General features: G+C 44.4%; 1 protein-coding gene across 1 annotated transcript; it reads right to left on the bottom strand.

Moving 5' to 3' along the window:
• Positions 1-697: 697 nt before the first annotated feature.
• On the bottom strand, positions 698-13,878 carry LOC8052834 (uracil-DNA glycosylase 2). The gene is made up of 8 exons (XM_029977026.2): positions 13,652-13,878; positions 12,169-12,360; positions 11,506-11,601; positions 11,076-11,130; positions 6,220-6,262; positions 5,554-5,642; positions 2,666-2,844; positions 698-900 (listed from the first exon to the last, which is right to left on the bottom strand). The coding sequence occupies exons 1-8, from the start codon at positions 13,727-13,729 to the stop codon at positions 757-759; spliced, it is 876 nt and encodes a 291-aa protein (XP_029832886.2). The 5' UTR covers positions 13,730-13,878; the 3' UTR covers positions 698-756.
• Positions 13,879-23,947: the final 10,069 nt, after the last annotated feature.

The raw sequence follows: 23,947 nt of genomic DNA, 5'->3' as shown, positions 1-23,947 counted from the left end.
AACTTTTTGTTAGCTCGGTAGAGCGCTCCACTGAAAATGGAGAGGCCCCTGGTTCAATACCAGGACCAGGCAGATTATTTCAATTGTGCACCAGTCACTTAGCTGTGTTTGTAGCTTTGTGTTTGTCCTTTGTCCCCCTTTTCCAGGGATTATATTATTCTAGGTGATGTCCCCTGTTGTCTCAACTTTCTCAATGAAGTGACCAGCTGAAGCTGTAGGATCAGTGACCCTTGTGGCCAGGCATCTGCTAAATGTGCCATATAAGAAAACTTCATCATCGGAATTTCAAAATTTATGTTAACACACACATCAAAAAAAAAAAAATTGTTTTAGGATTGTAAAACAAAAACTGGCTATCATTGGGAAGTTTAAGGGTTTTTAAGTACCGCTAGAAATTCCAGAGCTTTCAAGGTCTGGAAAAAGACCTTTTCAAATTTAAGGCTTTTCAATTTGAAGACTCGAGTTTTGAAGGACTTGTGCAAGCCTTGTATGTGCTTGTCGGACCTGTTGCACGTCTGTCTTTCCATGTGATCACGCCCCCTCCATTCTGACGTGAAGAGATGGATCAGGTGATGAAATGCAGGAGGTTGATTGGTCTGGCAGCTTGGGGTGAATAGTATCAGGCCATTGCCATAGAGGCTGCAATTCCTCGCACCCTCGAGCTTCATACACCAATGAAAGACTGGCCAGACACAACTGCCTTGCTTAAAACTGTCTTTATGCTTTTCGAAAGATGAGAGAGGGAGTGTGCCCGGTTTAGGGCAGTTGTCCCCAGTTGATAGGGGGTCGATTGTGCTGTGCCAGGTAATCGTTGGCCTTGGAGAAGTGGCGGCAGCCGAAAAAGCCCCTCGATGCCGACAGGGGAGACGGGTGAGCGCACTGCAGGACCAGGTGCCGCTTCTGCCATGCGAGTTGGAGGGGAAAGAAAAAACAAACATTTTTGAGCAGTTTGAGACAGAAATACAAATGTTGATGCCCCCCCCCCCCCCCCCAAAAAAAATATATGTTGAATTTTTTTTTTTTTTTTTTTTTTTTTTTTAGGTTTTGGTGTTTTTGACTTAACCCTTGGAAACCTGTTTTTGCTTTCTGGAGTACTTAAAACTCCCTCGGTCGTCCCTAGCCATGGGTCTTCCCAACATGACCGAGTTTCATATTTATGCATGACTATGAGCCGGGCACCCGCTAGCTTTGTGCATCATTGATGACCAAGTCTGAAGGTGTCCTAACTACATAGCTGCTGAACTGCTTTGCTGCAACAATGTCAAAAAAGAGTTTCTTGGCTACCATTCAAGGCAGAAATGTGGTGGTCGAGATTGAAAGGTTCAGAAACCCTGGCATGAAAAAGAAAGTGATGCTCTAAGACTGGTTCTCAAATGGGGGTCCGCGAAGCCCAGCCTCATCAGTTAAGCCCGACAATAAAAGTCTCTTTTCTCAGATTGAGAAGAAACGTTCCAATTTCTGAGTGAGTCTTCTCATATATATGTCAATAAGAGAAGTCTATTTCACAAAAGCCCTTAAGTTATATTCAGTTATTAAATCACTATCATAATTAACCTATACATTTCCCTTCCCCTCACCACCGAACGGGGTCCTCAGTTATCACCGCTGATCCACAAGTGGTCCGCGAGACATCAATGTTTGAGAACCACTGCTCTAAGAAATGCAGAACACTCGCTGCATTACACGCGCAACTGGAAGTGAACAGTTGGCAGCTAATGCAGCACGCAAGTGAAGGGGAGGAGGAGATGAGGCATGCTTAGAGTTAGTGATCGCATGCGCAACAAAGCTCTGCCCCTAAAGCTGCCCCTCGGTCTGGAGCAGACGATAGCTCGGCTGTTGATTCCTTGTTCTTTGGAACGCGTCTGGTAATTGGTGGTTGCCAAAAACAATGTACCCTTTGAGGATTTTCTTCCTTTTTCTCTAAGGCTGTCCTCGTTTGCAAAAAACAAACAGATTACTGAAAGCTGTAAAAAGACTCGCCGATAGGACTAGCAGGCAATGCCGGCATTCGGCACCTGACCCCAACGTTACTAGATCAAAGTCTGTTGACAACCCTAGCGCATTTTCGTGGCATGTGCGCTCTCTACACTATCAGCCTGCCCTATGAACAGAACCGGTGAATTGCTGGATCCACATTACTTGCAGTAAAAATGGATTATTTCGCGGTTTCTATGGTAAACGCAAAGTTTGCGCAAAGAGAGTGTCTTTCTTCATTCCCGTGGAGACGTTGACGCTGGCGGCGCTAGGAAGGACATCCGCCCATACCTGCTCGCGTGCAGGCAAAAGAGAAGAAACATTTTCGAGCACTGCTTTTCCGTGGAGCTTGTCAACCGATAATTCTAAGAACGTTGCCCGACCCTGATGCCACTGCTCCTTTTGTGCAAGGAGCAGACGACTATTTTGCTTGCTCTGATCGGACAGAGACTGTGGGTAGAGAGCTAGCCACTTCATTTACGCACTCAGCCAGCCATTACATCCACCCACTACCTTTCCAGTATGAGCTTGGCAAGGAGCGCGTCACTAACATGCGGGGACACCAAGACGCATGGGGCGAGTCGGATTCACCTAACAGGTGGTATTCTATCACCGCTCCACCTGCACAAGAAGCAGGCGAACTTGCGCGCAACGTTCCGCCGGGCCCAGAGCGGCCAAAGGCGCAACCCACCCTGTCGATGATGGCGCCCTTCTTCTGGGCATAGGCACCCCACAGCAGGAAAGCGAGGTTGGATTGGCGCTTGTTGAGGCAGCCCACCACCACATCCGTCAGCTTCTCCCAGCCGCGGTCCTTGTGGGAGTTGGCCGCATGGGCACGCACCGTCAGACATGCATTCAGCAGCAGCACCCCTGCACACACACAAACCAGGGCTTGCTCGGGACGCTTGTGAGGGCCAAAAGAGATGCACAAGCAGCGCTCGTCTGTTTTCCCCCACTTCTCTGTTTCCACTTATGAGTTTATCGAGCATCGTGCACCAGCTAGCTCAACAACAAGTCTGGTGGAACACGAGAGCTCGTTCGTGGCTGTACCGTCCCTAGGCACACGCCCAACCTCCCTGAAAAGCATGTTGGGTCGGACGTCTCGCTGCAATCTGCAAAGCCACCGGTATTGCAACTGCTGCATGGTCTAGCAGCATTTATTGTGCGCTATAGCAACACCACCTAGAAGACAACGCCTGCGCACGTCGTTGTCGTTAGTGGATTTTCAACACACTCCAAGCGGCAAACGCGTCAAAGTTCGACAGGAGATGCCGCAAAGTGGCAGACGCGTCCGTCTTCGTGTCGCCGCATGCTATACTCCGTTCACCCCCAAGTCGAGACTGCAGTGTAGCTACGAGCGTGTTGGACAAATCGTATGTCATTCCTTTGGCACGTGATCACGCTCTCGCCCGCATCTTCGCGCGGAGAGCTGGGTTAGGCGTTGAAAGAGGCGGTCGACTGGTCCGGCGACAGCGTAGCTCACACCGCAGTCTCAGCTTAAAGGTGAATGGAGTTCAGAATCGTGCTGGTTACAAGACGCTGCGAGACGCGCTGGCGGCAATGCCAATGCAAGCTAGGCAGCACTACGTGGATCCATTAGTGAGGACGTTTAGGCGATAAGGCGCAGGGCTTGTCTTTTAGGTGGTATTGGCTATAGTCACTGATCACCGACAGGAACGGCAGGTGGGACTTCCAGTTGTCTGGCGTCCAGTGTGACCCTCCTACCTTCGGCAATGCTTTGGCATCTCGTGAAGCATTCTTAAAAGCTCAAATGGCAACCGTCCTTCTTGTGGCACCAGCTTACAGGGGTGAGAAAAATGAGCATGCACTGGTCCAGTTAAATAGATTGTACGGCAGAGATGCTTGAAGGTCAGTAGTGGTAGTAGAATGTGATAAAACAATTTGCGACAGGGACATTGGGAGGTACCCTCCAGATGGGCAGCCCGATATACGGGGTCTTTTCTTTTTTGAGTACGGACTTTTCTGAACTAAAAGATTACTAATTAAGGAAAATTTACATGTTTATATGAAAAAATTTAGGTAATTGATGTCGAAGGCCAGCCCAGTTTTAAAAATCCTGGATTTAGCAAGCAGTTGGAGTAATTGTCAAATTTTGTTGTGGAAATCAGACGATGCCGAAACCAAATGCGAGATGACCGCCAGAAGGACAACTCTCGTTCGACGGCGGAGTGTTCTGTGTTAATGACGAAATTGCCAATGCTATTTTGCATCACAGCGCACCGGAGCCGGTTGCAGTCGGTGTTCCTGGCAGGCGAACTGAAGTGGTAAGTTACCTTATCGGCCGTGACGAGTTTCTTTGCTTTGTTAGGCGATATAACTGAAAAACGTTTTAATCATGGGTGCGAGTCAATGATATCGTGTAGCAAAGCAAAGCAACTTGTGGCGGCCTCTAAGGTGGCTTATCGCTTTAGTTCGCCAGCCACAGGACACCGACTGAAATCAGCTCCAGCACGCTGAGACACAAAATTTGTCGTTAACGCGTGACCATTCGATGTCGATTCAGGGTTTTCCTTCCGGCGGGCATTGTGCGTTTGGTTTCAGTATCGAGAGACTTTCCAAACCAACATTTGACAATGGATAACTGGGACTGCATGCTCGACCCGGGGTTTCTGAAAACTGGGCTGGCCTTCAACATTGATTACCTCCACTTCAATAAAAAAATGTATAGCAACTTGCTGGGAAATTGCGCTGCTGTGAAACGTGCGGCATCCACACTCTCGGCACTCTTCATTGGTTAGTTTAGTGAATAACTTAACGCACGACATGTACACGCTATTGCAATTACCGGAATGGAGATACAAGCGTTGTTATCTGCTGGACGCAGAGCAGATGTCCTGCAGGGCTTTCCTGCCAAATCGCACTCGCAGCAATGTGTCGAGATGCGCTGGAAAGACACTCGCTTAATAATAAAATGGTCTGAGTTCGATTCCCGCATGGCACAAACATTTTTTTACTGCTATGGCCTCTTTTCCCTCGTCGCTCAAATCCTAAATGTCGAGCCTCGTGGCCACACTTTTGGGCTTCATGAAATGCCGAAGACCATGCCAAAGAATGTTTCACGTTAGCATGTGCCCTATGATGCCTAATTAAAAAAGCGATTCGTGAATTTTTGTTAAATGGTCATCTTTTAGTTGCATTTCCTCTTGACAATGTCTGCCTGGCCGTATAACTCACTTAGCAGACCGCATTTGCATAGCTTTCGTTGCTTTTATTAAAGAAAAATCTGATTTTGATAAAAACGCTCTCTATATGCCGGCAGCAAGTGTGCTTGATACAATGAAAAAGCAGCCTGCCACCCACGGCTATTACAAAAGTTTGAGTTCCAGCGCCACCTAACGGGAGGCGTACAGACTAAGCCGGGAGACCTCGAGGTACATGGTCATAGGTATTGAGAATGTTGTGGCTAAAACAATGTCCAGTTTCTCCAAAAGAAAGAACTGCAAGCACCCTTGCTGCGCGTGTTGCAGGTGGCAATTGGCAGTTAAGTGAGTAGCAAGAAGCCCCGGATACCTCAAACCGAGCAGAAGCGGCGCGCGCGCAGAGCGGGACTAGGTGTACCTTGCTCCGCCCAACCGGTCAGGTTTCCGTGCGGGGGCTTCTGGAAGCCTGGCACGTCTTCTTCCAGCTCCCGGTACATGTTGATCAGGCTGGGAGCACAATCGCCACAAAGGCGGGAAGAGCTTCAACCCCACTCACAGCAACAATTGGGTTAGTAAGGTGGCAAGAACTTGATGTTGGCTAATTGTGAGCAAGATATCATCTTCAGTAATTTAAGAGGATATTGCGGCTGAATTTGAAGTCGGATAGGGATTTTTTAAGATTCCAGGTGGCGCTGGGGTGCTGCCTTTATGCGCCATTTACCTCTGCTATTCGCAAGAGTGTTCCTTCTTTCCATGAAAAAGGAAAAAGAAACAAGTCAGCCCCTTGTGTAAGTTACCTTGGATCCTCAAAGATAACAATAGAGCTCAGCCTTGAGCATTTAAGAAAGCACATACACATACTCTCACACGCACTAGGCAAATGCAGTGAGCCTAGAGCAACAAATGGCCACAAAACAAGAGCCCTAAGCATAAAAATATTGGCTCCAACATCCACTCCTGTGTGGCAAACACATGCTAGAGACTTTGCCAAAATGAGCTCAGAAGGAGTGCTTGCATGCTCAAAACACTCGCCACAAGTTATGATACTCCACTACGCCTCTTAATACTGCCTTGAAAGTCTCACCTGTGTGGCACAGCCACTCCTTTGGGGACGCTGAACGCCAGGCCTGGAAAGGAAAAGAAGTCTACTCGATCCCTCCTCCCACAAAAGTTTAGTCCCCACCTCCTCCACACATTGAGAGGGGAAGGACTGTCCCCTGCCTTGCAGAAAGTCTTGATCGTCAGCCTTTGACAACATATAGCATTTGGCGATAACTGGCTCGTTTACATCAGCTTCCGTCTGATGTAAACGAGCCTAGGTATTACCTTTAAGCCATTGATGACAGTGCAAACAGCTGCCCATATCTTTGAGGTGTTTTGAAGGGATCAGAAAACGAAAATTGGTGGTTGGGTTGATCAGTCATGTGGTTGGTTTCAGTTCATTTGGAGCACTTTTAGAAGCAGCAAAAGTAACTCTCGGGCAGATCTATACACTTCACTTTCATTCATTTGACTGCAAATGCTATAGATTAAGCATTATGTGTTTTTAAACAATGCCTTTTTTTTTGTGTTCCTACTGCTGTGCAATCACTGATAAGCATCAGAAATGCTCAACTAGCTGTTTAGTTGTTCTTAAATGCACCAGACATAATATCAAGAATGTTGTTACAAGAGCCACACTTTTTGCTTAGAAAGCCCCGCTGCAGTAGCTGCTTTTAAAACAGATACTTGTTGATGAAACACATAGCACGAGCATGTGCAACCGCTTATTTTAGGCATAGTATAATAAGTTATTCAAATAGTATTCCACTGAAATAATGGTAAAATTGAATAAGATTGAGTACCAACTTAGATGTTTTATAATTTGTTCTGAAGGTTTAAAATAAAAGCAATTCTTAATTCACTTAAAATACAAAGCTCCTCGACAACCTCACTTTGCATGTACGATCTTACAATAATATGAAATGAATATGTGGGTGATAACCATGAATTTTTAAATTAAAAATCATTGTAAACTCGTGAATTTTTTAAAAAATTTCTAACAGTGCGTTCATTTACTGCTCAAGATTATTTAATGTTAATTTATACTTTATTTGTTGATGACACCCTCAAACAGTTGAAAGTCATTATGGAGATGCTAACTAAAGGAAGAATTTGACATGAATATTAAACCTATAGTTCAGTGCACCTACAACTAGTCAATGGAATTTAGAAACCCTACCGCAATTCACTAATACTCTACTTTAAATTTCGAATTTTAAAGCAAAAGTAATTGCAAATGACACATACAACTCAACAGGACATTGCAATCTATCGGTACTATTTAAAAAAATTTTACTGCAAGTTTTGCAAAGATATATAGTTTTTTTTTTGTTTTTTTTTAAATTTTATTTTAGATAGTTGACGCACGTTCACCATCTTGTCCTGGAGGAGTATTTTTCCCTAAGCACGCAGTTGTGCTGCAGCTAACCAGGACATGTAAGATCACAGAGTCTATCTTAAAGGGTAGTCTCTTGTGCAAATAGTAAATTTTGAGTTCGCAGCGAATTCAAAGCGAATAGTGGTTTTGGCTGAATATTTTCGATTAGAATATTGAATAGTTTTTCCACGACTTTCACTACCATTGCACAATACTTGACAAAAACCCAGCTAAACATGTGAAGGTTGTTCCACTTGTTCATCTAAGTTCAATCTATCTAATTTATGAACTGTAGGCTCAGGTCTCGTGTCTTGGGATGGCAAGTAAATGACGGATTTGACATAAAATGAATCCTATAGAGATGGCCAACTATACCCAATTGAGTGAATTTACAAATCTTGCTATATAAAATATTCTTTATTTAATCTCGAGTTAAAAAAGAATGAATCTCGCACGATGAACGCAAGTTGTAAAGGCATCTCGGCCTAACATAGTCTACTCTTGCATAACAGTCAGTTTAATTTTAAAACTTTTACTACAATGTAGATATCCACATGCACAAAGTTTCCATTTATTGTCAAACACAGCCGGCACGAGTGCACCATCCCGCTCTGAATGTATGCTTTACTTCCAAGCATGCAACTTCGATATTCATACTTTTCCATGTGCTTATTGCTGTGGGTTACCCCGTTGAGTGCGCTTGTTACAGAGCACCGATGTTGTGCAGAGAAGTAACACCCGTGGAGCTTACTTCCGCGGGTATTGCTTCACCGCAGTGCACCAGTGCTCGGTAAGAAGCGCACTCAACGGGGCTAACGCGCCGCAATCAACACTTAAAAAAACGCAAATATGCAGTTCTCGAAGCGAATATCGAATAGTGCATTGTTGGAAACTACTATTCAAAATATCAAATATTTGCACAACCCTATTAAAGGAAATTGAAGTGGTTCTGTATTCAGATCAAATCAAATCAAATCAAAGCTTTATTTTCCAGAAACACTGGATGGAGTCCCAGACAAAAAGCTGTTGAGACAGCTTGACTGGGTCTGGGACCCTTATTACATGGCAGCAGCTTGGTAGTGCGCAACACTTCTAGCGTAACATTTAAAAAAAAAAAAAAACCATAAAAAAAAAAAAAAAACGGAACTTTGTAAACATTATAACACTAAGAAGTTAGGGAACAACGAAGATATAAGAGCGCAAGTCTCGTTTGCTAATCGTGTATATGTTTATGTTGCTTGTGAGGCATTTATTTAAAACAAGTGGTAGGTTGTAATGTAAAGTTTGTAAGTTGTAGTTAGTGCGGGAGCAAGGGAACAACACTTAAATGGCCTTCATTCGGCCTCCAGGATCACGAACATCGAGATTATTTTTCAATTTGGTGCACGAGGCTGGAGAAATTAATTTTTAAAGGACCACCGAAGCCCTTCCTTCTTGGGACGTAATGTCACACCAGGAGTTTTCAGAATCTCTGCGCTCGCGCATCTTCAGTGCCTGTCAAAGCTATGCATGCGCAGTCTTGCTATTTTCAAAAAGGTCAGAAAGAGACAAAATGACTGGTGTCAGTGCGGAAAAATGTACCTGGCAAACTTGCAATTGCACACGCCGCCCACATGAGCAATGCGCACTTTGCAGCCCAAAAATCCTAGTATGACGTCGCAACAAGTCTTGGGTTTTTTGCGTTTTTTTTTCGTGTTTAGTTACATCTTCGGGGAAAACTAACGTGATATTTAGATTCACAGGATAAAGATACGCCAGAATTCACCTCTAACCAGATTTTTTTCAAGACGTGTTTCAGCTTCCCTTTAAGGCGCTCTTCTCCACAGCGCAGCATTGTCTAGTGCACTCAATGAAGCTAAATAACAAACCTACCCCCCACCTCTTCCAAATAAGAAATAGTGCAGAACTTCCAAGTGCCATCAGTGGTCAAAGCAAAGGCCAAATTGAATAGCACATTACTCAAACTGATAATCAAAAGTTTCACAAATTCTCAACTGACCACTACTGGTTTTGGTACCGAGAAAGAGAAACTAGTATCTTTCGACACAAAGTTAAAACAAATTCCTAATTTTTGACGATACCTAGCATAAGGTAGAAGGGTAAGCGCTTTGGCACAAACAGTGCAGCGAATAATCATGTAGCGACGTGTCTATTGGCTGCAACAGTTTTTTCTCATTCTCAATGACTACAGCCGTTTTGCGTCCTATCCTTGGCAAGCCCGACCAAGTGGACAATTGGTCGCCAAAGATATGTTCCTTACAGTAAAATCCTGAGCAAGTGCCCACTCAAAATTTGGAGATAATCATAAAAACTGGGGGATGGGCGCTCCTTAGGTCAACAACATGTAAAGGTATGTCCTTTGTGTATTTTCCGAATGTTACAAACTTGAGGGGTGAGCGCTTTTGTGGGATGGGCAGATGCTTGGGTATTTTTTGGTAGTTGCATGCTTTAGTAGGAGAAGGACTGGTCAGTTGAGAAAAAAAAAAGTGTAGTTGAGGAGGATAAGAAGTAAGTTTCTCAGATGCACTTTATGTGAAAACCATGTGCATGCAAAGAAAATGACACTCAAATGTCAAGTGTTGTCTCCGGACACCAACTAGCCAAAGTGAAAGTATCTTCTCAAGGCCACTTCAACAACAAGGACAGAGTGAATTTGCCACATGACCAACTGCCTGTTAGCATGCAGTATCACAAAACCATATTACTACCCTGAAAAGATGGCTTGTTCAGTAAAATGTGCACACAGGGTTTCTGAAGGATTAATTTCTTTGAGAAACAGGTAAAAGCCAGATTGAAACTAAAAAACTTTCAGCCTTCCCACTCTGGTGAAGAAGGAGCAGCAGCGGAGCTGTAGCTCCCGTTCTCGGCGGTGGCTTTCCAGGCGAGCGATCTGCTCTTCTTTCGCAAGGGAATCTGAAGCGCTCTATGCAGTGGAACTTTAGGCGGTAGCGGCCTCGTGGCAGTTGCGGAAGCATTCGCGCTTCTGCGCACATTGCCGTTCGTTCCGGTCCCGCTCTTCTTCCTCCGAAGAAATGTTGTTGCCATCTATGAGGGCGGCTGCCGTTCGTTCCGGTCCCGTTCATCTTCCTCCCAAGAAATGTTATTGCCATCTATGAGCGGCGGCAGCAACCAGTTGTCTGGTTGCCGAGGCTGGAAAGGTTGCCGCGATCTATGAGTGATGGCGACAAGCAGACAACCGGTAAACACAACACCCTGGACAGCTACCGCCATCTATGAGCGACAGCAGCAACCAGAGTGTTGTGTCAACCACGGGTGACGACATTTGTTTGGTACCGGACCTGATCCTGGGGAAACTAGCAAAAAAACCTATGTTACTTTAGCAATTGCCGTGTCAAGAAGAAAACAACCTCTAAAGGGTACAAGCACTGCTCTGTCCCCTCAAGCTGCACACTGCCAAGTAGTTCTTGCACGTCAGCAGACTTTGGCACGTGGAGCGAGTTGGGTTAACGACCTTCATGAAGTTGCGAAAGTCGTCAATGTGGACGGAGACTCAAGCTCACCGTGTGCCTGGCCCGGGTTATGGTACGGGTCCTGGCCCAAGATGACAACAGCCACCTGGGGAGAGGGAGGCGATAAGGACGGACCACCACTCCCCTCTGGTGCAACTCAACAAGCTACACCCAAAAGTAACAACACTTCAGCCATCTTGTTGCTTTTAATCACTGTTACCAGTTATCTGAACATTTGTCCGAAATTCCGGGAAATGCTTAGAAGCGTTAGAAGTTTGGGACACAGCAACACAATATCACCCAAGCTTCCCTGACACTGCACCAAAAGCTCAGGAAGTCATACTTTCCAATCATGACCATCGTCAATTGCACCCATTTAGCACCAGACAACAAAATGGCGACATCCAAAAACGAAAATATAGGAGTGTCAATATTCTCGGCGTAGCTTGTTTGGAGGCTCTACTGCCCTCTAGTGCCAGACCTTGTCGATGTCGCAGCAGCGCGTCCACGCAAAGACGTCCTCGTGGGCGGGATACACCGTGTGGCGCTGCCGCTCTTCCATCACGAACCGGCTCAGCTGCAAGCATATGAGGGGGTGCACCCCGCCCAACCTGAGCCACACGCCACACTTAGTGGTTCCCAACCGTCCCTGGTTTACCCCTCAGATGTCCGGAGAAGTAACAGAAGTTTGCATGCATTTCAAAGGGAGCCGTTAAAAAAGGCAAGTCTGGCTTGACTTTCGCTCGTACACGTTAAAGTGTTTCCACACTGCATTCACCAGACACTTAAAGGTTGTTAAATGTGTCAGAGTTCCCCGCAAAGCAGATCAGATGACACCTCTCAAAGAAGCCTTTTATGTGGGCAGCAATGGCTGCACATGGCGGTACGTCGGAGCATGGTGGGTTTTACGTTACAAGAAGTACAACATCATTTTTCGGAATTTTGAAACGAGACTGGACTTGCTGATTGAGGCGGCTTCCAGCCGGCTAGAACTGAGCGGGGCTTTGCTCTAAATGCAACTGCTACATGCATACGGCAGCGAGAGAATGTTGCGGAGTGAATTTGAGGCTGGCTAGGCCCGTGCCTACAAACCTCAGTTGGCCAAAGTTCTCATCTTTTCCACCTCCCATCGTGCTTGGCTCACCTCGTGGAAGTAGTCCTTGGAAAACTCGGCCTCGAGGGCGGCGAACCAGCCGAGTCCGAAGCTCTCGGTAAGCACCGGTGTGGCTCGGCACCGCAGCTTCAGCTTAGCCAGCAGCCGCTTCCGCTCAATCTCGTCTGCAGATGCAGGTTCCTCACTGCCCTCGCCTTTCCTGGCTCTCTTGGGCGCCTTCTCCTACAGTCGGGCGAACGGGTCAAGGGAAGCGGCAAACCTCGGGAGTAAAGTGCCTGGAAAGTGTTTTCAACCGGCGTGTTTGGCGTCCTGTACCGCCCTGAATCGAAAGTGGTCCTGAGGTGGCAACAAGTTACGTAAGTTTGGGAAAAAAAGACAAGCCAAAGCAAGTGTTGCTGCCATCACTGCGCCCCAACTCCTGGCTGTTTATTTAAGCATCCACGGAGTGTCAAGCTCGAGATTGCCCTATGGCAGAGCAGGTGTCTGTAACATCCACCTCTGCTGTTGGCTACTGCCAGGATCGCAGCCAGCAATAGAGGGACCACAAGTGATGACACGGTAGACACACGAGTCGACGACACATTTCAGGCGCCATACTCGGGAGGGGGAGGCACTCACTTGATCGAATGACGTTTTAGCGAACGCCCACGTTTCATCGAACGACACTTTAGCGAATAGTCGGACGCCGCGAAGCGGCGTTTTCGGGTGGGCCAAGTGAGTTCATATTTTTGTAATGAGTTGCCGCAGACTGTCGCCGCGAAGCGGCGTAAAGCGCAGCTCGACAGGTGGGTTAACGCGCGCCCCCGTTATTCGCTAAAACGACCATTCGCTCAAATGTCGCCGTTCGCTAAAATGTCATTCGCTCTTGTGATATGGACCCCTCGGGAGGCAACATCTCCGAGATCGGCCCATACAGTTTAAAGACTTCTGCACAAAACACACACATACAAAAAAAAAAAAAAATATATATATACATTAATTAATGTTTGGAGATGAAAAGCCTATCTGTAGACTCTCCGCTGCTAGAGGCAATGTCCCAGTTCACGACAGCCACAAAGCTAAAAAATCTAAAAAAGTACAGCAAAAATTTTTTTTTTTTTTTTTTTGCAGGAGCTTTGGTGGTAAAGTTTGGGCCACAGTGACGCAAAATGGAGGAACAAAACACCTGTCTCACTACTAGAACACGTCACCGTTGGTAAGGCAGGCGGTGGTAACAACCCGCACTCTGGGTAAGCAGAGGCGAAGAACAGAGGCGAAGAAAGTGTCAGTGCCTCTACCCCACCGCGCACCTCTCGGGAACAAGCAGATGAGCGGCTGCAATACACTTGGTGAGAGATCAAATGAAGACCCAAACTCTTATTTTCAAGCTCACGATGTGATATTGCTACAGCGTAATGACTCGGATCGATCAACGTCGACTCTAAACCACGTGGTTCACCGGCGCGTCGGGCGCGTTACCTAAGCCCGGCGCGCACGTGTTCGTCCATTTGGAAAGTCAACAAAGGACACTCACGGCGTCTTCGGTCGACAGCAACCTTTTCGAGGCTCCCACTGGCTTGAAAAACGATAATATCTGCTTTTGTCCCGGCATGGTGGCGATAATCAGCAGGTGTTCCGGGTTCGGCAGGTTCTTCAACCGTATCCAACGCCACCAAAAACCGCCTAAAACTCAACTACCTCCATACTCGATTATTTTTTAACTGTGGCGGGATTGCGGGATCGATGGATAGATGGTGTTAGCTTTGAACGGGATAAGTGGATAAATGAGTGACTGACAGATTGGAATGGATTGTAGCTTGCGCCACCTAGCACACAATTATTACTCCCGCGTCCACAGAACAGTGGTGGCGGTCCAGGCATAGGCGTGCGCACAGGGAAGGCTGGGGGGGCGGCCACCCCCTCTAATCATCTAGGAGGGGGCGCAAAGTTGGCCCAACTCGAGGCGCGACGGCGCCGGCCACCTGCGCTGAAGCTTTGAACAAACTGTAGCGCCCTCATTTTGGGTATACAAGCTCACCTGATTGAGCATAGCACTACTTATGGCACGTTGGTCGAGCTTTTTCAATTCTATGTGGTGCTAAAGAACGAAAAAACACCTTTGGACGCCAGAAATTGGCCAAACTCAACGTTGCAAGAGAATCGAAAGTGACAAATTCATGACACCACCGCTAGGGCACGCGTCCCTTACCTCTGGGTGGTGCCGTCACAACACCTGTGTCGCGACGCTTTAATTTTTTTTTTCCTTTTCGATCTCTACTTTGGAACGCGTGAAACGGCATCTCTTGGCTCACGCTCTCAGCGTCTTAGCTTTGACGGCGTTCGAATTTTTGTTCTGTCTTTGTATTTTCATCGTGATCTCGCGCTCCGCACCAGAGCAAGCACGCTTCTGCATGCGTGACAGTTTGAGACGCTAAAATGGACCTCTTGGCGAATATGTGCTGCCACCTAGACACGCGACTGGGGTCGAGGCTAAGTGGCGAGAAAACAACGCGCGCGCGAGGCCTCTCCCACCCTTTGCACTCCCACAACGTCAGCTACATCCTGTTCACCCATTGAGACACTGTGACCTAGATACGGCTCCCCTAAACTCGCCTTTGTCCCCATCGTGCGTAATCTACCGCCCCGAAGTCGACACAACGAAACCATCTTCCCTCTCTGCTCGGCCAGAAGGAAGAGAGACAGGGTACTGGAACCAGTTACTCTCGAACCGATGTTTCTGCAAAAGGTCCATTCAGTGTAGGGAAGTTTCGGTGTAGGTCGTTTCGGTGCCGACATTTTGGAGCACGGACTTTTCGGTGCAGAGACTTTTTGCTGCATGGATATTTTTGTGTAAATTTTTGTGTAAATTTTTGTGTGTAAATACAAGTCCTAACGAGTCCCATTCGCAGCACCCTCTGGGCAGCGCAGGAGGCCCACACCGACGCCAAAGTTTCTCCCCTCTAGTGCGCGCAACGAAAAAACAACCATAAAAGACGCCGCGACGCAGTCAGTCATAGAACAGTTCGCGACAAAATCGCGTAGAATTTTGCTTTAGACTTTTCACGATTGTTGAAAAGTACTATATCTCCCACGTGCTTCACATTTTTAGTAATCTAGTCATAAAATATTTTTACCGCCACATAACATATCCATTAGTTTGTATAATGTTTGTTGAGCATCACATAACGCGTGCGTGTTATCTTGTTGTTTCTATTACATGTTTCCATCAAGCACCGAAAAGTAAGATTATCAACTGTACATTTGGATGCTCAGAAGAAAAACAAATGGCATGTCATAGCGTTTATCTTCAATAATTACTAAATATTGTAACTTGCTGTTTCTCGTATTTTTAATCTGCGGTATATTCTCGTGCTTTGCCATTACGTTGCGTATTGGGTGGCGTTTTTCGTCCTCCGCATGAACGTTGCAGACGCCGCTTAATCACGATGACAGTGTTGTACAAAGTGATACCGATAAGGCCCAGCTTTTGAATTCATTTTTTTATTCCGTGTTTAACCCGCCTGCACAGCGGGATGTTTCTTTCGATGCGCCCTTTGTGACTAATGGGATGCCTCCGATCACGCTCCAAGTGGAAGGGATTAGAAAGCTTTTAAATGAACTTGATGTAAGCAAGGCAACAGGCCCCGACAACATTTCTTTTTGTATTCTGAGGTCATGCTCTGGTGTAGTCTGCCTGTATTTTTATGTTCTTCTTGAAAAATCTTTAGATACATCATCATTGCCGTCAGATTGGAAGCTTGGTCGGGTGGTCCCGATACACAAGGGTGGCCCAAGGAACGTGGTCACAAATTACCGTCCGATTTCACTAACTAGCATCGCTTGTAAGGTAATTGAGCACGTTTTATATACAGGCATAATCCATCATGTAAATGCCTCGGGAATACTACATTCCTCCCAGCACGGCTTTCATCAAGGCTACTCGTGTGTGACACAGCTAACAGAGTTTGTACATGAATTGGCAGGTGCTCTTGATGGCCGTGATAGCGTTGACTGCGTTTTTCTTGATTTCAGCAAGGCGTTTGATGTTGTCTCCCATGACTTGTTAATTGCGAAACTTCACGGTTATAAAATTGATAAGAAAGTGGTATATTGGATACGCGAATATTTGTCTCTCCGTAAACAATATGTTGTGCTAAATGGCTGCCAGTCCGAATTTGCTGACGTGACATCAGGAGTCCCGCAAGGGTCCGTCCTTGGGCCGCTGTTGTTTATGCTGTACTTGAATGATATCGTGGGTGTTGTGTCATCACCAATGCGTCTCTTTGCAGACGATTGTGTTGTTTATCGAAAAATACGAGCGAGTGATGACGTCGACAATCTACAGGCAGACATAAATGCAATTACCGATTAATGCAAACTGTGGGAAATGAATATTAATTTTAAGGAAACTGTCCACATCTCATTTACGAGACGGCGTGTTCCGTCCCTCAGTACTTATACCATTAATGACGAGCCACTCACTGTTGCCTACGAATACAAATATCTTGGTGTATTCCTAACCTCGACCCTAAGTTGGAATAAGCACATTGACTATACTGTCTCTAAAGCCTCGAGAATGCTTGGCTTTCTCGCTCGTAATTTTAAGCCTGTACCACGTTCCTTGAAAGAAGACTTTATTTTTCGCATGTCCGCTCAATTTTAGAATATGCCTGCACTATATGGGATCCTCACACTGCTGTCCAGATAATCAAACTTGAAAAAGTACAAAACCGGGCTGCCCGTTTTGTTTTAAACAATTACGACAGGCGACTTAGTATGACTCGTGCGAAACAGAGCCTAGGATGGAAGGAGTTAAGCTTTAGAAGGAAGAACGTTCGACTGAAAATTTTTAATAACATATTTCACTGTAGGACTGGGATAGATAGAAATGCCTACCTTCACCCGCCAGATTACATATCGCAACGAAAGGATCATGTGTATAAGGTCAAGGAATTCCGCTGTAAAAGTGACGTCTATACGAACTCTTTTTTTCCTAAAACAATACGGGATTGGAACGGTTTGCCAGCCTCGGTGGTCAACATTGTTCCTAACGATATGTTTTATTCAACACTAACCTCGTAGTGTCTAGTTAGTAGTTGAGCAACGTTCGTAGTGTTTAGTAGACCGCATTTTTATTTTTTATGTAGCCTGCACTTTGTTGTGATACTGAAAGATGAATGGCTTGTGAATATTGCTCGTTTAACTTTTGTATAACTATTCGTGTTCTTCATTTCCAACTTCTCCCCCCCCCCCCCCCCCCCCTTTACTGTAATGCCCCATGGCGCTGTAGGTATCTGAATAAATAAATAAATAAATAAATAAATAAATATAACAGCTTTCGCCATGTGTTGGTGCACCCATGCGTTTGCCCTGTATGTATACTATATTTTCCATACTAGCAGAGTCACGTTGAGGCAATATTTTTAAATATTCTGGTTTAGAAAGAATAAAAATTCTTTGTACGCGCGTTGCGTCACTGACGCCTCAGCTGCGCAGGGACTGCCTTTCTTTGCGGACGTTTCACGAGGAAGTGAAACCTACTGCTTAATAATATTTTGTATATGTTACAATTCAATATTGTTGAAATAAACGTTTCATAACCATATCTCGTCTCAGCACTATAATATGAGCGTAAGGGCATCAGTGGGAGTGCGTTGATAGAAAGGGGGAGGAGGGGGCGCTCTGGGGAAACCTCGCCCTCCCTAATGAAAAATCCTGCGCACGCCTATGGGTCCAGGGACACGAAGCCTGTTTACTGCAAAGAAAAAAAAAAGTGTATTTTTAAACAGCCTAATTGGGACAAGCGTGTCACAAAACAATCTTTCTGCCAAAAGCAAAATTTTTTTACAGCAACTTTATTGCGCGAGACTGATTTTAGCTTGCGGCTATTTCGTCCGTTTCGTTTTAAATCGCGCGCCACCAAGTTGGTATTATACGTCACGTAGTGGCTGCTATACGTCACGGAGTGACGTATAGACCTTTTCACCCTCCGCCGCATGGGCGCTGCCATCTTGGAATCACGTGATGCGGCCGCCATTAGGTTGCTTCAACTTGTTGCTCCGCTCTCCCGTCCGCGCCTTGGCGGATGCGTTGAATTCGTGTTTTTCGTCGCATTTCACCGCGTCTCTTGCAAGTTGCCTTACTCCGTAAAGTGTCTTCCGATGCTTATACTTACCGCAATTGCCTTACATCATTATGTGCGCAACTTCTGTAGTTGATTTTGTAACACGTTCTGAATATTTTTTACCGTCGTCGTGAAGGATACGTGTGAAAAGGTTTTATAGGAACATCGATCAGCGTTAGCACTTGCGCACATTGAATACATATATGACTTAAAGAGAGCCTCGAGGGTTCAAATACCAATAACTTATGAGAACTGAGGTTTGGTTACTAATAAGGGCGGAACATTTGCAATAGGAAACCCAATGTTCTTATATATATGAGGGCGCATTGGTGTCAAGGAAGGAAATAAAAACACTCAGCGTAATTAGCCACGTGTTTTTCCTGAAAACATGGTGTTTTGTAGTTACAACAGATCGAAAACAGTTTCTTTTGATTACACAAGGGAACTTGTGGAGAAGACGCGGGAACAAACATTGAGTTTGAATTATTTTGTATTCTAGAAATAATGGTACCTTAACATTAGGCAACTTGTTTGTTCGCAATATCACACCTATATCTGTTTTACGTTCTTAATCGCATGTGTGATATAAGCATTCGCTTTATCGGATTATTTAGGAATTCCACGGAATTGTATATCGTGCTTGGTCACATGTCCATAGTCTTTCAGTTGCTTGAGTCATTTTTTTAATATAACCATGCAGTTTCAATTAATTTATTTCAACACAAATATTTGAACTTCCCGCGTAAGAAACTGTCAAAGATAGCTTGATAGTGCCTATGATTCACAAAATGCTACACCGAAAAGAATCGTTCTGCATGAAAATCACCCGAGTGCAGCCGGTTGTCGACGGCGAATAGGGATTTACTTTCAGTAGCTGGCGACGTCAAAATGTGCAAAGCGCATCGCTTCAAATCAGTGAATAGCTTTCTACACAGGTTCATTGAGTGGCGCCTGGCATTCGACTTGAACCAAACTTATCGGAGATCATTTCTTATGCGCTCTTTAGTTTCGTTCGGCAAATTTTACCGAAGATGAATATCAGACATTATTTGAAGTCTGGCATTCACTTATCTTACCATTCTCATATCTAGACATTGGCATTCTCATGCCAATGTCCATAAACAAAACGTTTATTTCATAAGGCCAATATTTTGAAATGCTGTAAATGAGTACTTCAGTTAAAGAAATTTTCCAGTCAGCCTAGGCTGGTCTATCAATATATTTCTCGAGCGCTTAATTTCTTTAAATGAAACAGGCCGAGACAATATCACTTTTTTATATTGTCTACGTGATTATATGAAACTTTCCTAGTCATTATAAAAGACGTTTCGAGTCTCGAAGTTAGAAAAGGTTGATGTACGGAAACCAAACATCGAACAGTAAACTTATCAGTTCATCTGTTCTTGGTGATTCAGCAGATTGTTAATCATGTTGTCGACCTGATTTTTTACTAAGCACTCATGCAATATAGTCTGTTGCAATATAAGATGATCAGTTCAATATCTGATTTAAGCGCGAGCTATCTACCTTCCGCATCGCTCGGTGCACGCACAGCCAAAGCACGGCGGCAGGCAACGAGCGCACGCTGCAGGCAGAGCTCGTCCTGCCTTTTTTTTTCTTTTTTTCTTAAAATTAGTGTTTGCGGGTAGGGCCGTGGACAATGGTGCTCCTCCCTGTGCATCAGCGCAGTCGTTTCACCGCTGAACCTGGCCGAAATTAACGATGGACGGAATCAGGCGCATATAGTGTTCGTAAAAAAAGATCGCAATTTAGGCTGGAAACCACTTCGTGGTTTGCCAAGTGGCTCAATACTATTGTTACATTCGCTGTGTGCTACTAGAAAGAAATTCATATCGAAAAATTAATCGAAAGTGACATGAAACAGCATCACAATCGCGTGCACGTTAAAACCGAAACCGACCAAATTGAAGCAACCTAATGGCGGCGAGTGCGCCAGCGCCCTCTACCCGCCGGTCAGGCAACTACTGAAATGAAAAGGTCTATAACAGCCACTCCGCGCCCGTCGAAAGAGCGGGAGTTTCAAGTGTGGAGAAGTTGTGACTCCGACGAAATTACGTCCTGTGGCGTAAATATTGCTAGAAAAAAATTGTTTTTTCGCGGAAGATTTGTTCTGTGACATGCTTGTCCCAATTATGCTGTTTACAAAAAAAAAAAAAAAAACATTTTTTTTTCTTTTAAGACCGAGTGCCTTGGAACGTCTTAAAATCTCCTACGACGAGAGGACGGGAGTTAGCATAGTTTATATTTATCTCGCGCATCATCCTTTCTTTATTGGCTCGAAAAACCTTTATTAACGTTATAAACGACGATTTCTAAAAGGTATTACGCACATTTGACCTCGTAAATCCCGCAAAACTTTCGCTCTAGAGAAATGCAGTTCCAAAGTCACCTCATAATGGCACTGGCGTGCCACTGTGTTCCCTCGTCGTCCAGTGTTGGGAAGTACTTTAAACACATTCTACTTAAAGTAATACTTCAAGTAGGTTTAGGAAACTTGTACTTTACTTGAAGTACATACTTGTACTCTACTTAAAGTATTTTTTTTCTGGTACTTTCCGAGGAAAGTACGAATCCCGACTTCAAAGCACATTCCTCAAATTTGGTTTTTGTTAAGTTTGTATCACGAAATTATGCTTTGTCAACTCCGATGAAATGGAAGAAATACTAGAGGAATATTCTACTCTCACCAGAGACGTGAGAGGACGACGCATCGCTCCTCTTGTTCTGGGGGCGGCTTTCGAGTAGCTTTTTGAACTCTCGCTACTTCTCGGTCGGTCAGCGCAAGCGAGGAGGTTTAAAATATCATGAGAGCAAAATTTATCATAATGTAGCTGCTTGGAAAAACTACACATCATAACTGCGTGGGAAAACTACACATCCAGAGTCTCCCTTGCAGTACTTTAAAGACGATCTTCAGCTAGTAGCAAATTCATTCAACAATTATTTTTCGAGCACATCACGAGTATCATCTGAGGCTTCTCTCGGCGTTTGCAGCCTAAATAATTCAATTTGTGAATCAGCAATTTTACCAACCATCACTGATGTTGACCTGCATTCTCTGGTGTTTAGCTTCAAAGAAACGAAACCAAACGGAATTGATGGCATATCGATCAGAATTCTACGACAAAATTTTGCGGCTTTAACTACTGTTCTTTTATTTATGCTAAACGGTTTCATAACGACCGGTGTAATTCCAAGAATCTTAAAAACAGCACTTGTTAAACCTTTTTTCAAAAAGGGTCAAAAAGACAAATTTGAAAACTATCGACCAATCTCCATATTGCCTGTCATAGGTCAGCTTCTGGAAAAGCACTTGCTAATAACTATGTCAGGATTCCTCAACAGGTTCTCAGTAATTGCACCGAGACAATTTGGTTTTGTACAGGGTCTTGGAACTGTTTCACTGATAGAAGAATTTTCCGACCTCCTCCCTTCTGCTTTTGACAATAATCTATACAGTTGCGGTCCATTTTTAGATATTTCTAAAGCTATTGACTCCGTCGACCACAGTATATTGCTTCAGAAATTACACAAGCTGGGATTTCGTGGCAACTTTCACACACTTCTTACAAAATATCTCTCTAATCGTTCCCAGGTTGTTGCTCTGGGAGGTCTAAACATGAGCACACAGGTGTCCCTGACGTGTGGCGTTCCACAAGGATCCATAATCTCCCCCTTATTGTTTAATATTTATGTGAATGATCTTGCAGAAAACATCTTAAATTGTGATATATTTCAATATGCGGATGACACAGTTTTAGTCGCGTGTCACACCAACTTCACATCAGCCGTACAAATACTACAACAAGCTGTTTTCACTGCTATGAACTGCTTTCGTGACAACCGTATCAAAGTCAACTCCTCAAAAACTAGTTTAGTATGCTTTAGAAATCCCTTAAAACAAACTGTGACAAACATTCCTCTCTTCATTCATACCTCCGATTGTGCTTCTAGTTCCTGTACGGCAGTTTCTTATGTCAATTCAATTAAATACCTGGGAGTTTATTTTGACAGCGACCTTGCTTGGAACAGCCACCTGTCCTATATTTGTAGCAAACTCAGAAGTACTGTTTGGCTTTTGTACACCCTTAGACATCTTGCTCCGATTGGTGTGCGCAGAGCTATTGCCAGCAGTCTTGCATACGGCGTTTTACGATATGGAATCACCGTTCTTTCCAATTGCTCTATAAGATGGCAAATACGCATCGATAATATTCTGCGGAACTTACTGAAGAGCGTGGCGTATGACTGTGATTTGACATAATGCGGAAGTATCTTTGAGTATCTTGGTTTACCTTCCTTCCAAAAGTTGTTCGTAAATTCATTAATTTTGCGCCACTTTTGGATGGATGATTTAAAAAAAAAAACTTACATGTCCTCCCGAGTTCTAACCGCCGAATTCAGAAACCTCGCTGAAACTGCACTCAAACTGAAGGGCCCCTCCACTTCCTCGAGGAAGTGGAGGGGCCCTTCAGTTTTAGTGTAGTTTGAGTGAGGTTTCTGGAATTCGGCGGTAAGAGATAGTCCTCGCTATGTTGTACCTCGTTCTTATACTCGCTACGGACAAGCTATTCGTGATATTTATGTCCCGAAAATGTACATTCGCTTCCTGATGACATCTTTACGCTTGCCTCAAAAAATCAACTAAAAAAATTCCTAATTGATTGGACTCCACCTTAAGTACTCGTTAATGTTTCCTTACCTTTTTCTCTTTTTTTTTGACAACTTTGTCGGAACCTTTTTATTTTACCTGTATATATTTCTATAGTGTTTCTACCGGTTCACTGTGATTGACTATCTCTGTCAGTGGCATGTATATATTTATATGTGTGCTTTGCGTGTGTCTCTACATGTACCTGTACATACGTCTATAATGTTTCTACCGGTCTACTGTGATTTGCTATCTCTATCCGTGCCATGTACAAAGTGACTGACTACCCGCCGCCTCCCCTCCCCCATCCCGGACAACTATGACTGTTTATCGGTGTTTGTTAACTAGATGTATATAATCGCTTACTACCTCTTCCGGGCCATGTCCTACAAGCCTCTTTGGCTTTGACGGGCCCGAAAATATCGAAAAAAAACACACATGAAAGTGGAATAAATATTATTATTATTATTATTATTATTATTATTATTATTATTACCATCAACCTATATGTACGCATGATGTTGAAGTGTATATATGTATTTAAGTGTATATTTACGTGTAGATCTAGGCATGCACGTCTATATGCGTTGTGGTGCACTTGATGTTGTATGTATGCCCAAGTACTCATTTATTTGTGTGTGTAACCCGTGAAACAACTTTAAATTGTGTATAACTGTCTTGTATTCGCGCCTGAGAACAATCAGTCTCATCACCGCGGGGTCTAGTCGCACAAGCCGACCCTGGCTTCGACTGACCCGCCTCGTACCTGCTGAAGAAAGAATTAACAAGCCGAATAAAATTATTATTATTATTATTATTATTATTATTATTATTATTATTATCATATCTACATGTGAACTCAGTGCACCTGTACCAAGACAGCAAGGTTGTTCCTGGGCACGAATAAAAACATTGATTATTATTATTATTATTATTATTACTTCTCTTCTTTTTTGGATCTGAAGCAGCTCAACAATGTATCTTAATAAGCAAGGTAATGCTTTAGAATTACGTTTTTCAAATACGGACAGTGT

Source organism: Ixodes scapularis, unplaced genomic scaffold (genome assembly GCF_016920785.2).
Source record: "Ixodes scapularis isolate PalLabHiFi unplaced genomic scaffold, ASM1692078v2 PGA_scaffold1__304_contigs__length_218370807, whole genome shotgun sequence".
NCBI lineage: Eukaryota > Metazoa > Arthropoda > Arachnida > Ixodida > Ixodidae > Ixodes > Ixodes scapularis.
Note: the sequence above shows the minus strand (reverse complement) of the source record. Positions and strands in the feature narration are given on the sequence as shown.

What these genes read in the sequence shown, in the direction of transcription:
- LOC8052834 (XM_029977026.2), bottom strand. Translation starts at nt 13,729, where the DNA reads ATGCCGGGACAAAAGCAGATATTATCGTTTTTCAAGCCAGTGGGAGCC. An exon ending in TGCTGTCGACCGAAGACGCC is followed by an intron (nt 12,361 to 13,651) that starts GTGAGTGTCCTT and finishes GCCCGACTGTAG; the next exon opens with GAGAAGGCGCCCAAGAGAGC. An exon ending in GGAGTGGCTGTGCCACACAG is followed by an intron (nt 5,643 to 6,219) that starts GTGAGACTTTCA and finishes TTGTGCTCCCAG; the next exon opens with CCTGATCAACATGTACCGGG.